This window comes from Sminthopsis crassicaudata, chromosome 3 (genome assembly GCF_048593235.1).
Source record: "Sminthopsis crassicaudata isolate SCR6 chromosome 3, ASM4859323v1, whole genome shotgun sequence".
Taxonomy (NCBI): Eukaryota; Metazoa; Chordata; class Mammalia; order Dasyuromorphia; family Dasyuridae; genus Sminthopsis; species Sminthopsis crassicaudata.
In genome coordinates this window covers 210,662,544-210,677,350 of record NC_133619.1, presented here as the reverse complement: position 1 = coordinate 210,677,350, position 14,807 = coordinate 210,662,544, and the positions used below count along the sequence as shown (strand labels likewise).

At 33.2% G+C, this 14,807-nt stretch overlaps 1 protein-coding gene across 1 annotated transcript in view; it reads left to right on the top strand.

The window, feature by feature from the left end:
• LOC141560987 (uncharacterized) overlaps positions 1 to 14,807 on the top strand; it is a 423,935-nt gene that overhangs the window by 40,957 nt on the left and 368,171 nt on the right. The window contains exons 8-9 of the mRNA XM_074299860.1: positions 3,533 to 3,655; positions 14,114 to 14,224. Of these exons, the coding sequence (XP_074155961.1) occupies positions 3,533 to 3,655; positions 14,114 to 14,224 (234 nt within the window). The remainder of the gene's footprint in view (positions 1 to 3,532; positions 3,656 to 14,113; positions 14,225 to 14,807) is intronic.

Sequence of the window (14,807 nt, the reverse complement as noted above, 5' to 3'; positions counted from 1 at the left end):
TAATTAACAGTCACATGAATCTTCTCTCTTGTAAATACATATCTCAATACAACATATGGAGCTAAGATTCTATTCAAAGTTGATTCTGTTGCTTTTAATAGTATTTTATGTTTTCTAGTTACATGTTAAGTAGTTTTCAACATTCATTTTTAAAGATTTTCGAGATATCAATTTTTATTCCTCTCTCTTTTGACTATCTACTTCCCAAGAGAACAGGGAATATGATATAGGCATTCCACTTACAATTTTGTTAAATATTAAGTAATTTAAACACTTGTTAAAAACTTTAATATTAATATGTTGTGAAAGAAGAATCAGAACAAAAGGGAAAAACAGTAAAAAAAAAAAAAAAAAGGAAAAATAAATGAATGAAAAAGTAAAAATAATCTATTGTGATCTACGTTCAGACACCACAGTTACTTCTCTGCATGTGGATAATGGCATTTTTCATCTCGAGTCTTTTGGAAATGTCTTGAATCACTATTGCTGGGAAGAATTATGATTGATCTTTACATTACTGTTATTGTGCACAATGTTCTGGTTCCGCTCACTTTATTTAGCATTAGTTAATGTTAAGCTTTTACAGTTGTTTTTTCTTCTGAAATGTCCTACTCATCCTTATACAACAATTGGTTTTGTTTACATTCATACAAATTGATATGTTTAGTTATTTCCTAATTGATGGACATCTTCTCAATCTGTAATTCTTTCTCCCCACAAAAAAAAAAGTGCTATAAATATTTTTGTACATGTGGGTCTTTTTCCTTTATTTTGATCTCCTTGGGATTCAGATCTAGTAGTAGTAATGCTGGATGAAAGGATATGCTCAGTTTTATAGCTCTTTGGGCATAATACCAAATTGCTTTCCAGAATGGTTGGATCAGTTCACAAGTCTGCCAAAAGTGTCTTGGTGTGCCTGACTCATTCTTGATGTCTCATAGAATCATTAGCTTCCACATGCCCAGTTCCAATTTTTAAGGAATTATTTTCTTAAGTTAGCTTTTGCACTTTTGGTGAATTCTACTTTTAAAGGAATTGCTTTCTTCAGTAAATTTTTGTGCTTCATTATTTAGGCTGTTGGGTCCTTTTGCCTAACTCTCTTGCATAATTCAATTCTTTCCCCAAGCTTTCTTTTTTTTCTCTCTCTCATTTGATTTTTAAAATCCTTTTTGAGTTCTTTCTAGAAGAGTTTTTAGAATTGGCACCAATTCATATTTCCCCATTGGGGCTTGACATGTACCCATTTTGACTTTGTTGTCCTCTTCTGAGTTTGTATTCTGATCTACCCTAATGTGATAGGCATTTTCTGTTGCCAGGGATCTTATTTTGCTTCTTGCTCACTAAAGTTGAGCTCTACTCCCCGAGGTAGGGCACACTGTCACAAAGCTTCTTGCCCTAGGTGTCAGTGATTGACTTTCTGTGTTGGACCCTCCAGTGTAGCCAGCCTGCCCATTTTACTAGGAAAATCAGGCTTGGTCACATCTGTTGTGCCCTTACACACTGTCAGTTTGTCTGCTGAGCTGAGGTTGGGGACCTCACAGCTGGCCTGATGAGGCAGTATGGCAGGGCCTCAATTGCTAATCTGAGCTGTCCCTAAAAGCCTTCCCCTGGCTTGCAAGAACATCATTTACGTTAGACTGTGCTTTTCTTTTTACCAAAATGAGACAGATTTTTCTTGAAATCCTTATAAGACTTCTTGGGCAGGAAAATGATTTTGCTTCATCTTTGTGTGGATTCTGTTTCTTTCCAATACCTTTAGAGGTTAGATTTCATATTGTTTCTGAGGGAAAATAGGTAGGGTGAGCTCAGGTAACTCCCTGCTTTTCATCACTGTCTTGATTCTGCTCCCAACAAAACTTTTGAGTGCTGCAAAGCAGCAGGAAATGTTTAACAAGATAAGCAAAAATCTAATACAACAGAGAGAATGTGGAATTGTTGTTTTCTAAGTAAATTCATTGGAACTAATATGACCATGGAAAGTTCTCTTCTTTCAAGAATGACCCAGTGCTATGCCCTTGGTCTTGACAAATTATCACATATTAGTGACTTAATGACAGATGGAATGTTTAATCACATTTGTAGGTAACATGAAGTTTTGATGACAAAAGTGAGATCTGCAATGAGATTTACTCTCAATGAATAGAATGAGGAAATCTAATAAGATGATCCTTTCAAGAGATATACTTGGAAAATCTTAATACTTGAAGTGAAATAATAAAGGCTTCCAAGTAGGAGATGACAATGAAGAAGTTCAAGAGTTTGAGATGTTATTTATTTATTTCGTTAAATACTCTGGGGCTTTGGATAGACTGAGTCAGTTGTATAATATACCCACTGAAAGAATTAAGAATGTATTAGGATAGTTTATAACAGCATAATGATCATAATAAGGGCAATATACGTCATTCTAGTTACACTACATTTGGACTAGTGAATTCAGTTTCAAGTGCCATTTTTGTTTTAAAAGACTTAGTCTTTCTATCTTATCAAGACTGGAAGTACAGAAACTATTTATTCACAGGTTGGATCCTCTTCCTGGTCAGCATGACAGCTTGGAATTGCTCTTTTTCTAACCTGCACCAAATATATCTTTCCTTAGGCAAGTTGGTGTCCCCTACTCTGAAGGTTCCACCACATCAGTGCTGAAGAGTGTTAACAATTGATTGGCCTACCCTACTACATATCAGCACTACCAAACTCAATAGATTCACAAGCCTCAGCTCTTGCCTATCTTTCCAGTGTCCTCTTTAGCTAGAATTATGCATGCACACTGCCTTGCTAAATGCTATGTTTGAAAAGTTGAAACACTTTTTATGGATATCAGCTCACTTCCACCTCTTAATAAAATAAAAGACTAGGATAGAGGATGAATATCAATTCTGTGGGTTTAAAAAAAATTGTCCCTGAGAAGGCAATCAGGAGGTTGAGGAGTGCTGAAATCCCCTCACACAAGAATCTGTTGAATGAATTGTGCTTCTTTAACTTAGTTAAACTAGAGGAGAAATAGCAAGAATTGTTGGATCTTTGGAATCAAAAGTTTGAAATAATTGTTGTATAGAGAAGACATTAGGCTTGTTGTGCTTAACCTTGGAAGACATTGGGATCAATGAATTGAAGCTATCAGTCAAGGTGAGAGATTCAAGGTAGGTATCTTCTATTGACAGATTAAAAATTTTCTTTACCTTAGCATACAGCTTAGTGAGCAACTATATCCAAAATCAATTTCATTACCTGGTACCCAAATCTGATAATAAAACTTTTACAAACTTATTGGAATAAATTTCAAAGATAGAAAGCTTATTGCCAGCTTGGCCTGAAAATTTTTCTGGCTTGCATAGGACCCCATAGAGCATGAATTTTATTTTTCATGGATAGGAGGCCATGCCTACGTCCTAATGAAATAAAAGAATATGATAGATGATATCAATCCCTAACTTTTAATACAAGTGTTACTTGTTTTCATATAATTTTACACTATTTATCATAATGTATTAAGTAATATTCCTGACAAAATATTTATTTTTCCTTGCAGATATCAGGAATACAAAAAAGAAAAGATTCTGCTTCATAAGACCTAAGACCATAACCTCAAATAATTTAAGTCTTCCTGCTCCCGAGAGCCACAAATCATCTGGCCCATCACCTTCTGAACCTGGTAAGTAATTAAAGGAAGAAAATGATTTTTCCCCAAAATATTTTTAACAGTGTCTAACTGTTAAATAAGTAGCAAAATAAGTTTATTCCAAAAACTGTCAGTCATGGAAACCCTAGCATATAATTGTCTTCCTCATACTGAAAATAGGAAAATAACTTTGTGTGTTTTCTCCTGAATTCTTTTACAAAGAACAGTTCAGAGTTTTCTATATAAAATGATGAATTGTTGAGTAGAAATCCCTTATTATATGATTTTTCACACCCATACATTAAATTCAGGTATGTAATTTTGCCTGAATTAATTTTGACACTATTGCATATGTTAAGCTACTGTTGAAGTATTTCATTGTTAATTTATAATATTCTTTTGATTCCAAAATGATTGAACTTAAAGTGCAAATTTTCTTTCATATTTTTCTTAGTAATCCCTAATTAAATTTGAATTTCATATTAATGCTGTGCTGAATTTTTTGCTATTATATGTGAATAAAATTTTATATATTAGTAATGAGCCTGCCTTTAATTAAAATTGTAACTCATTTTTTAAATCTGGCCTTTAGCTTTATTCCTAATTCCTAATGAAACAAGGATATTCTCAGCACAGACTCATAACTTGATATCACTGCTTTAAAAAAATTTTTTTCTTGTTATACATTCTTTTTGGTAAACACATTTCCTTTGGAATTATGTTTGGAGAGAAAAATCAGAACCAAATAGAAAAACCATGAGAGAAAATAAAAGAAGAAAAAGGGCATAAAATGTGAACATCATATATGTTGACCAACATTTATAATTCTCTCTTTGGATGCAGAAGACATACATGTTCCATCTAAAGTGCATTTGGATTGCCTTGAATCACTGAACTGCTGAGAAAACCAAGGCTTTCATAAATGATCATCACATTCTTGCTATTACTGTGTACAATGTATTCTTGGTTCTGCTTGTTTCACTCAACATCAGTTCTTGTAAACCTTTCCAGGCCTTTCTCAAATCAGCTTGATGTTCATTTTTTTATAGAACAGTAATACTTGTTACTTTCACATACCACAACTTATTCAGCCATTCCCCAATCAATGGGAATCTACTCAATTTCCAGTTCCTTGCCACTACAAAAAGGGCAGCTACAAACATATTTGCACATGTGGGTGCTTTTCCCTCTTTTATGATTTTCTTGTGGTAATAGGCCCAATAGATGCTACTGAATCAAAGTGTATGCAGAGTGTGATAGACCTGTGGGCATAGTTCCATTTTGCTCTCCAGAATGGTTGAATCATTTTACAATTCTACCAGCAATGTGTGTGTGTGTGTGTGTGTGTGTGTGTATGTTGATGAGGTAAGTTTATTTTATATCCTGCAACTTTGGTAAAGCTGTTTAAGTGGGTTTTGGATGATTCTCTAGTATAACATGATATCATCTGAAAAATTGATAGTTTTATCTCCTCAATGCATATTCTTAATTTCTTTTCTTTTCTTTTTTATTGTTCAGGTTAACATCTCTAGTACAATAATGAATAATAGTGGTGATAATGGGCATCCATCTTTCACCCCCGATCTTATTAGGAATTTGTCCAGCTTCTGCCCATTACAAATAATGCTTGGTGACAGTTTCAGATGGATACTACTTATCATTTTAAAGAAAAGTCCCTTTATTCCTATGCTCTCTAGTATTTTTAATAGGAATGGGTGCTGTGTTTTGCTGAAAGTTTTTCCTACATCTATTGAGATTATCATATGATTTTTGTTAGTTTAGTTATTAATATAGTCTATTATGGCAATAGTTTTCCTGATTTTGAACTAGACCTGCATTCCTAGTATAAATCCCACTTGGACATGGTGTATTATCTTGCTAATAAATTGTTGTATTGTTGTATTCTTTTTGTTAATAGTTTATTTAAAATTTTTATATCAATATTCATTAGGGAGTTTGGTCTGTAATTTTCTTTTTTCATGTTGGCTCTACCTGGTTTAAGTATCAGTACCATATTTGTATCATAGAAGGAATTTGGCAGGAGTCCGTATTTTTTCAAATAGTTTTCATCGTATTGGAACTTTTTGTCTCTAATGTTTGATAGAATTCACTTTTAAACCTATCTGGCCCTGGAGATTTTTTTAAGAAGTACATTGATGCCTTCTTCAATTTCCTTTTCTAAAATATTTCTATTAAATATTTCTTAAATATTTCTATTTAAGTAATTTATGTCCTCTTTTGTTAATCTGGGCAATTTATATTTTTGTAGATATTCACCAACATTTCAATTAGATTGTCAGATTTGTTGTCATGCAATTGGTAAAAATAACTCCTAATTATTGTTTTAATTTCTTTTTCATTGGTGGTAAGTTCACCCTTTTCATTTAAAAATTTTTTTTTGATTTTATACTTATAACTTTTTTTTTTGACAGTACATTTGCATGGGTAATTTTTTTTTTACAACATTATCCTTTGCACTTACTTCTATTCTGATTTTTTTCTTCCCTCCCTCCATAATATGAAGTCTTATACATATCAAATATGCTATAGTGTATCCTAGATACATATATGTGTGCAGAACCGAATTTCTTGTTGCACAGGAAGAATTGGATGCAGAAGGTAAAAATAACCTGGGAAGAAAAACAAGAATGCAAACAGTTCACAGTCATTTCCCAGTGTTCCTTTTCTGGGTGTAACTGATTCTATCCATCATTGATCAATTGGAACTGTATTAGATCTTTTCTTTGTCGAAGACATCCACTTCCATCAGAATACATCCTCATATAGCATTGTTGTTGAAGTGTATAATGATCTCCTACTTCTGCTCATTTCACTCAGCATCAGTTGATGTAAGTCTCTCCAAGCCTCTCTGTATTCATACTGCTGGTCATTTCTTACAGAGCAATAATATTCCATAACATTCATATGCCACAAATTACCCCAAAATTCTCCAGTTGAAGGGCATCCATTCATTTTCCAGTTTCTAGCCACTCAATAGGGGCTGCCACACACATTTTGGCACATACAGGTCCCTCTTTCTTCTTTAGTATTTCTTTGGGATAAAAGCTGGATCAAAGGGTATGCACAGTTTGATAACTTTTTGGGTATAATTCTAGATTGCTCTCCAGAATGGTTGGATACATTCACAACTCCACCAAGAATGCATCAGTGTCCCAGCTTTCCCACATCCCTTCCAACATTCATCATTATTTTTTCCTGTCATCTTAGCCAATCTGACAGGTGTTTAGTGATATCTCAGAATTGTCTTAATTTACATTTCACTGATCAATAGTGATTTGGAACACTTTCATATCAGTGGAAATAGTTTCTATTTCATCATCTGAAAATGGTCTGTTCATATCCTTTGACCATTTATCAATTGGAGAATGGCTTGATTTCTTATAAATTAGAGTCACTTCTCTATATATTTTGGAAATGAGGCCTTTATCAGAACTTTTAACCGTAAAAATGTTTTCCCATTTTGTTGCTTCCCTTCTAATCTTGTTTGCATTAGTTTTGTTTGTACAAAGGCTTTTTAATTTGATGTAACCAAAATTTTCTATTTTGTGATCAACAATGATCTCTAGGTTTCTTTGTTCACAAATTCCTTCCTTCTTCACAAGTCTGAGAGGTAAACTATCCTATGTAACTCTAATTTATTCATGATCTCGTTCTTTATGCCTAAATCATGGAATCATTTTGATCTTATCTTGGCATGTCGTGTTAAGTGTGGGTCCATGCCTAATTTCTGCCATACTAATTGCCAGTTTTCCCAGCAGTTTTTGTCAAATAGTGGAATTCTTATCCCAAAAGTTGGGATCTTTGGGTTTGTCAAACACTAGATTGCTACAGTTGCTCACTATTTTGTCCTGTGAACCTATCCTATTCCATTGGTCAACTACTCTATTTCTTAGTCAATACCAAATGGTTTTGGTGATTGCTGCTTTATAATATAGTTTTAGATCAGGTACAGCTAGGTCACCTTCATTTGATTTTTTTTTTCATGAATTCCCTTGAAATTCTCGACCTTTTATTCTTCCATATGAACTTTGTTGTTATTTTTTCTAGGTCATTAAAATGGTTTCTTGGGAGTCTGATTGGTATAGCATTAAATAAAGAGATTAGTTTAGGGAGTATGGTCATCTTTATTATATTTGCGTGGCCTATCCAAGAGCACTTAATATGTTTCCAATTATTTAAATCTGACTTTATTTGTGTGGAAAGAGTTTTGTAATTTTGCTCATATAATTCCTGACTTTCCTTTGGTAGATAGATTCCCAAATATTTTATACTATTGACAGTTATTTTGAATGGGATTTCTCTTTCTATTTCTTGCTATTGGATTTTGTTGGTGATGTATAAAAATGCTGAGAATTTATGTGGATTTGTTTTGCATCCTGCAACTTTGCTAAAGTTGTAAATTATTTCATAATAGCTTTTTAGTAGAATTTCTGGGGTTCTCTAAGTATACCATTATATCATCTGCAAAGAGTGATAATTTTGTTTCCTCATTACCTCCTCTAACTCCTTTAATCTCTTTCTCTACTCTTATTGCTAGTGTTTCTAATACAATATTGAATAGTAATGGTGATAGTGGACAACTTTGTTTCCCTCCTGATCTTACTGGGAAAGGTTCCATTTTATCCCCATCACATATGATGCTTCCTGATGGTTTTAAATATTCTCCTGTGTATTTTAAAGAAAAGTCCATTTATTCCTATACTCTCAAGTGTTTTTAGTAGGAATGGATGTTGAATTTTTGTTAGGTTCTTTAAGAGGAACCTTAGAAACTTTTTCTTCATAAATCCATCACCAATTATGTAGTAGCCGGGTTTTGTCAAATATTTTTTTCTGCATCTATTGAGATGATCATATGGTTTTTGTTAATTTGGTTATTGATATAGTCAGTTATGCTAACAATTATCCAAGTATTGAACCAGACCTGCATTCCTGGTATAAATCCTACTTAGTCATAGTGTATTATCCTGGGGATGATTTTCTGCAATCTTTTTGCTAATATTTTATTTAAGATTTTACCATCAATATTCATTAGGGAGATTGGTCTATAATTTTCTTTCTCTGTTTTCGACCTACCTGGTTTAGATATTAGTATCATGTCTGTGTCATAAAAGGAATTTGGTAGGACTCCTTCAATCCCTGTTTTTTCAAATAGTTCACATAACATCAGAGTGAATTGTTCTTTAAATGTTTAGTAGAATTCACGTGTAAATCCATCTGATCCTGGGGATTTTTTCTTAGGGAGTTGGTTAATAGCTCGTTCTATTTCTTTTTCTAAAATCGGACTGTTTAGACTATTTCCTTCTTCCTCTATTAATCTGGGCAAGCTATATATTGGAAAGTATTCTTCCATTTCATTTATTGAATTTATTGGCATAAAGATGGGCAAAGTAACTTCTAATTATTGTTCTAATTTCCTCTTCATTAGGGGTGAGTTCTTTCTTTTCATTTTTAAGACTAACAATTTACTTTTGCTCTTTCCTTTTTCTAATCAAATTAGCTAAAGTTTTATATATTTTGGGTTTTTTTATGAAACCAAATCTTAGATTTACAAATGTTATTAATATTTTATTTTTATTTATTTAAGTTATTGTTATTTTATTAATAATTATTTTTAATAAAATTTTTAGAATTTGAAGTTTGTTATTTAATTAGGGGGGTTTAATTTGTTCTCTTTCTAGCTTTTTATATAGCAAGCCCAAATGATGGATCTTTATGCCTTAACATAAATATAGTCAATTTTTGTATAAGTTCCATGAACTGTGGAGAAAAAGTGTACTCCTTCCTGTCTCCATTCAATTTCATCAAATGATCTATCATATTTAACTTTTCTAGTATTCTATTTGCTTCTTTAACTCCTTTCTTATTTATTTTGTGGTTTAATTTATCTAGTTTTGAGAGAATAGGGTTGAAATCCCCCACTATTAATTGTTTTGCTGTCAATTTCTTCTTGCAGCTCCCTTAGTTTCTTCTTTAGGAATTTAGATTCTATCCTACTTAGTGTATATGTGATTAGTATTAATATTACTTAATTATCTATCGTACCCTTTAGCAAGATATAGTTTCCTTTCCTATCTCTTTTAATTAAATCTATTTTTGCTTTTACTTGATCTGAGGTCGGCCTCAGATCCCTGCTGTTTTAAATTCACCTGAAGCATAATAAATTCTTCTCCAGCCTGTTACCTTCACTCTGTATATATCACTCTGCTTTAAATATGTTTCTTGTAAACAACATATTGTAGGAGTCTGGCTTTTAATCTAGTCTGCTATATGCTTTAATTTTATGGAAGAGTTCAACCCATTCACATTCACACTTAAAATAACTAATTCTGTATTTCCTGCCATCTTATTTGCCCCTAATTATGCTTTTCTCTTTTCTTTTCCTCTTTCCTTCCTTTCCACTATCTTGCTTATGGGCACCATTTGCCTCAAGGAGCCCTCTACTTTTATATCCCCTTCCCTTTCTTACACCTTTCCCCTACTATTTATATTTTCTCTTCTATTACCCTCCCCCTTTCATTTTCCTTTTCCTTTTCAACTTGCCTATAAGATGAAGGAAATTTTTCTCTGTAACCAAATATTTCTAGTATTCTCTATTTGAGCCAAATCTAATGAGACTAAGATTCCTACAATGTTCATCCCCCTCCCATTTTTCCCTCAATTATAATAGGTTTTATTTGCCTCTTCCTGAGATGTAATTTCTTTCATTTCACCTCCATTTTTCCTAATGGATATTGAAGCAAAAATTTTAAATAAAATATTAGCAAAAAAAGATTATAAAAAGTCATTCCCAGGATAAAACACCATGACCAAGTAGGAATTATACCAGGAATGGAGGGCTTATTCAATATTAGGAAAATTATTAGCATAATTGACTATATTAATAACTAAACTAAGAAAAATCATATGATTATCTCAATAGAAATAGAAAAAGCATTTTATAAAAATCTAATATTCATTCCTATTAAAAACACTAGAGAGTATAATAATAATTGGACTTTTCCTTAAAATAGTCAGTAGTATCTACTTAAAACTATCAATAAGCATCATATGTAAGGTGGATAAACTGGAACCATTCCCAATAAGATCAGGGGTGAAACAAGTTTGCCCACTATCACCATTACTATTATTAATTTGCATGATACAAAATAAATCCACATAAATTATCAGCATTTTTTATACATCGCTAATACAATCCACCAGTAAGAGATACAAAGAGAAATTCCATTTAAAATTACTGTCAATAGTATAAAATATTTGGGAATTCATCTGATAAAGGAAAATTAGGGACTATATGAGCAAAACTACAAAAAAAACCTTTGCACACAAAAAGCCACATCTAAATAACTGGAAAAATATCAATTCCTCTTGGATAGATTGAACAAACATAATAAAGATGACAGTACTACCTAAACTAATCTATTTATTTAGTGTTATACCAATCAAACTCCCAAGAAATTATTTTACTGACCTAGGAAAAAATAACAATAAAATTTACCTGGAAGAAAAAAAGGTCAAGAATTTCAAGGGAATTGGGAGGAGCTAGGTGGCACAGTGGATGGAGCACCAGCCCTGAATTCAGGAGGACCCAAGTTCAAATCTGGTCTCAGACACTTAACATTTCCTAGCTGTGTGACCCTGTGCAAGTCACTTAACCTCAGAAAAAGGGAAAAAAAAATGAATTTCAAGGGAAGTAATGAAAAAAATTAAAATGAAGGTGGCCTGGCCGCACCAGATCTAAAACTATGTTATAAAGCAGCAATCATCAAAAATATTTGGTACGGGCTAAGAAATACAATAATCAATGGAGTAGGTTAGGTTCACAGGAAAAATTAGATAATCTAGTGTTTGACAAACTCAAAGACCCCAGATTTGGTAATAAGAATTCACTATTTGACACAAAGTGCTGAGAAAATTAGAAACTAGTATGGCAGAAATGTCTTGTGCACTGACCCACACCTAATACTGTATATATACTAAGGTACAAGTGAAATGCGTTCATGATACAGGCATAAAGAATGATATAAACAAATCAGAAGAACAAAGGAGAATTTACCTCCCAGATCTGTGGAGGAGGAATGAATTTGTGACCAAAGAAGAACTGGAGATCATTAATGATCACAAAATAGACAATTTGATTATATTAACTTAAAAAGCTTTTGTACAAACAAAACAAATATGGACAAGATTAGACCAAAATAATAAACTGGGAAATATTTTTATATTCAAAGGTTCTGATAGAGGCCTCTTTTTAAAATATATAGAGAATTAGGGAACTAATGAAAATAAATCAAACGAAGGCGGCCTAGTTGTAGCTGATCTAAAACTATATTACAAAGAAGTGGTCACCAAAAGTATTTAGTATTGGCAAAGAAATAGGCTGGTTGATCAGTGGAATAGGCTAAGTTCACAGGAGAAAATAGTAATTTTAATAATCTAGTGTTTGACAAACTCTAAATCCCCAGGTTTTAGGGTAAGAATTCACTGTTTGAGAAGAACTGCTGGGAAAACTAGAAATTAGTATGGCAGAAACTAGGCATGGACCCACACTTAACACCATACACCAAGATAAGGTCAAAATGGGTTCATGATTTAGGCATAAAGAACAAAATCATAAATAAATTAAAGGAGCATAGGATAGTTTATATTTCAGACCTGTGGAAGAGGAAGGAATTTGTGACCAAAAAAGAACTAGAGATGATTATTGATCACGAAATAAAAAATTTTGATTATGTAAAGTTAAAAAGCTTTTCTACAAACAAAACTAATGCAAACAAGATTAGAAAGGAAGCTACAAACTTGGAAAACATTTTTACAGTTAAAGGTTTTGATAAAGCCTCGTTTCCTATACACACACACACACACACATACACACACACACACACACACAGAGAGAGAGACAGAGAGAGAGAGACAGAGAGAGAGAGACAGAGAGAGAGAGAGAATTGACTCTATAAGAAATCAAGCCATTCTCCATTTGATAAATGCTCAAAGAATATGAACTATTTTCAGATGATGAAATTGAAACTATTTCTACTCATATGAAAGGGTGTTCCAAATCGCAATTGGTCAGATAGATGCAAATTAAGACAACTCTGAAATACCACTACACACCTGTCAGATGGGCTAAGATGACAGGAAAAGATAATGACAAATGTTGGAGGGAATTCGGGAAAACTGGGACACTGGAGCATTGTTGGTGGAGTTGTGAATGGATCCAACCATTCTGGAGAGCAATTTGGAACTATGATCAAAAAGTTACACACTGTTTATACCCTTTGATCCAGCAGTGTTACTACTGGGTTTATATCCCAAAGAGCCACTAAAGAAGGGAAAGGGACATGTATGTGCAAAAATGTTTGTGGCAGCCATTTTTGTAGTGGCTAGAAACTGGAAATTTAATAGATGCCCATCAATTGGAGACTGGTTGGTTAATAGTTGAATATGAATTTATGGAATATTATTGTTCTGTAAGAAATGACTAGCAAGATGAATACAGAGAGGTTTGGAGAGAGTTACATGAACTGATGCTATGTGAAATGAGCAGAATCAGGAGATCATTATACACTTCAACATCAATAATATATGAGGATAAATTCTGATGGAAGTGGATATATTTGGCAATGAGAAGATCCAATTTAGTTCCAATTGATCAATGATGAACCAGCTACACCCAACAAAAGAACACTGGGAAATGAATGTGGACAGCTTGCATTTTTGTTTTCCTTCCGAGGTTATTTTTTTCTTTTTGTACAATAGAACTGTACAAATATGTATTCATATACTATATTTAAGATATACCTTAACATGTTTACAATGTATGAGACTGCCTGCCATCTAAGGGAGGGGGTTAGGGGAAAGAAAAGAAAAGTTGGTACAGAAGTGATTGTAAGTGACAATGTTGAAAAATTACCCATGCATGTGTTCTGTCCATAAAATGCTATAATAAAAAATAAATTAAAACATATATAAAGAGAGAATTGCCCCAAATGTATAAGAATTCAAGCCATTCTCCAATGGATAAATGTTCAAAGTATATAAACACACAATTTTCAGATGAAGAAAGTAAAATTATAACTAATCATGCTCTAAAATACTAATGACCAGAGAAATGCAAATTAAGACAACTCTGTGATACCTAAACACAATTGTCAGATTGGCTATAATGACAGGAAAAGACAATGGTGAACGTTCCATGGGATGTGGGAAAAGTGGGTCACGAAAAAATTGTTGGTGGAAAACTTTTGTAGCTTGAATGACACTTTATACATCATGAATTTTCTTTTATTTTTTTTTTTCGTTATGAAGCCATTTCCACATTTTGTTGGCATAAAAATGAGGAAAGAGGATGAGTACCAACACTTCATCCTTAAACACAATTGTTATTCATCATCTTACAATGTTATACTCCTCCTCATATTGTGTCACTCAACATATAACATATTCTTGACATAATATTTCTGTTGTCTCTAGATTGTAGGAATGAAAGCAAAAGATTCTGGTTCTTAAAACCAAAGAGAATAGTCCCACATAGTCCTGCCACAGGGACAAACGATTTTCCTGGTCCATCACACTCTGAATCTGGTAAGTGATTAGGTGACAAAAAAGATTTTTTTTTTCCCCAAGAAATATTTTTGAACATGGTCGAAATACTAACAATTTCCTGTTAGGATTCTTACAAGGTAATGTACTTGGTTCACACCTCTAAAGGAGTTCACATGTTTAAAGGAGTTTACACCTTTAAAGTAGTTTGCTCATTGGCTCACACATTAGACTTTATACCTTTAGAGACCATACAAAAGGACAATCCCACACTCTTGGAGAGGCGAAGTCAGGATTCAGTCGAGGAGAGAACTTCGGGAGATTCACAACTAGGATTGATTTCTGGGAAACCCACAATCCCACACTCTTAGAGGTGCCATCTGATTCATTCCAACTTGGACTGTTGTGCTGGCTGGAGACATTCTCACAAGAGCTCTGGGGAACCAAGGAGAGAGACATGCCTCTATTAAAGCTAACCAGGCTTAGGAAAAGATTCGGGACTTTAAAGGACAGAATAAAGGATCTGGACTTTAAGTTCTGGCTGCATTTTGGGATTATTGGAACTGAACTGAAACTAAAGCTGTCTCCAGAAGCTCCCCAAGAAACCTGCCCCCAAGAGAACGAT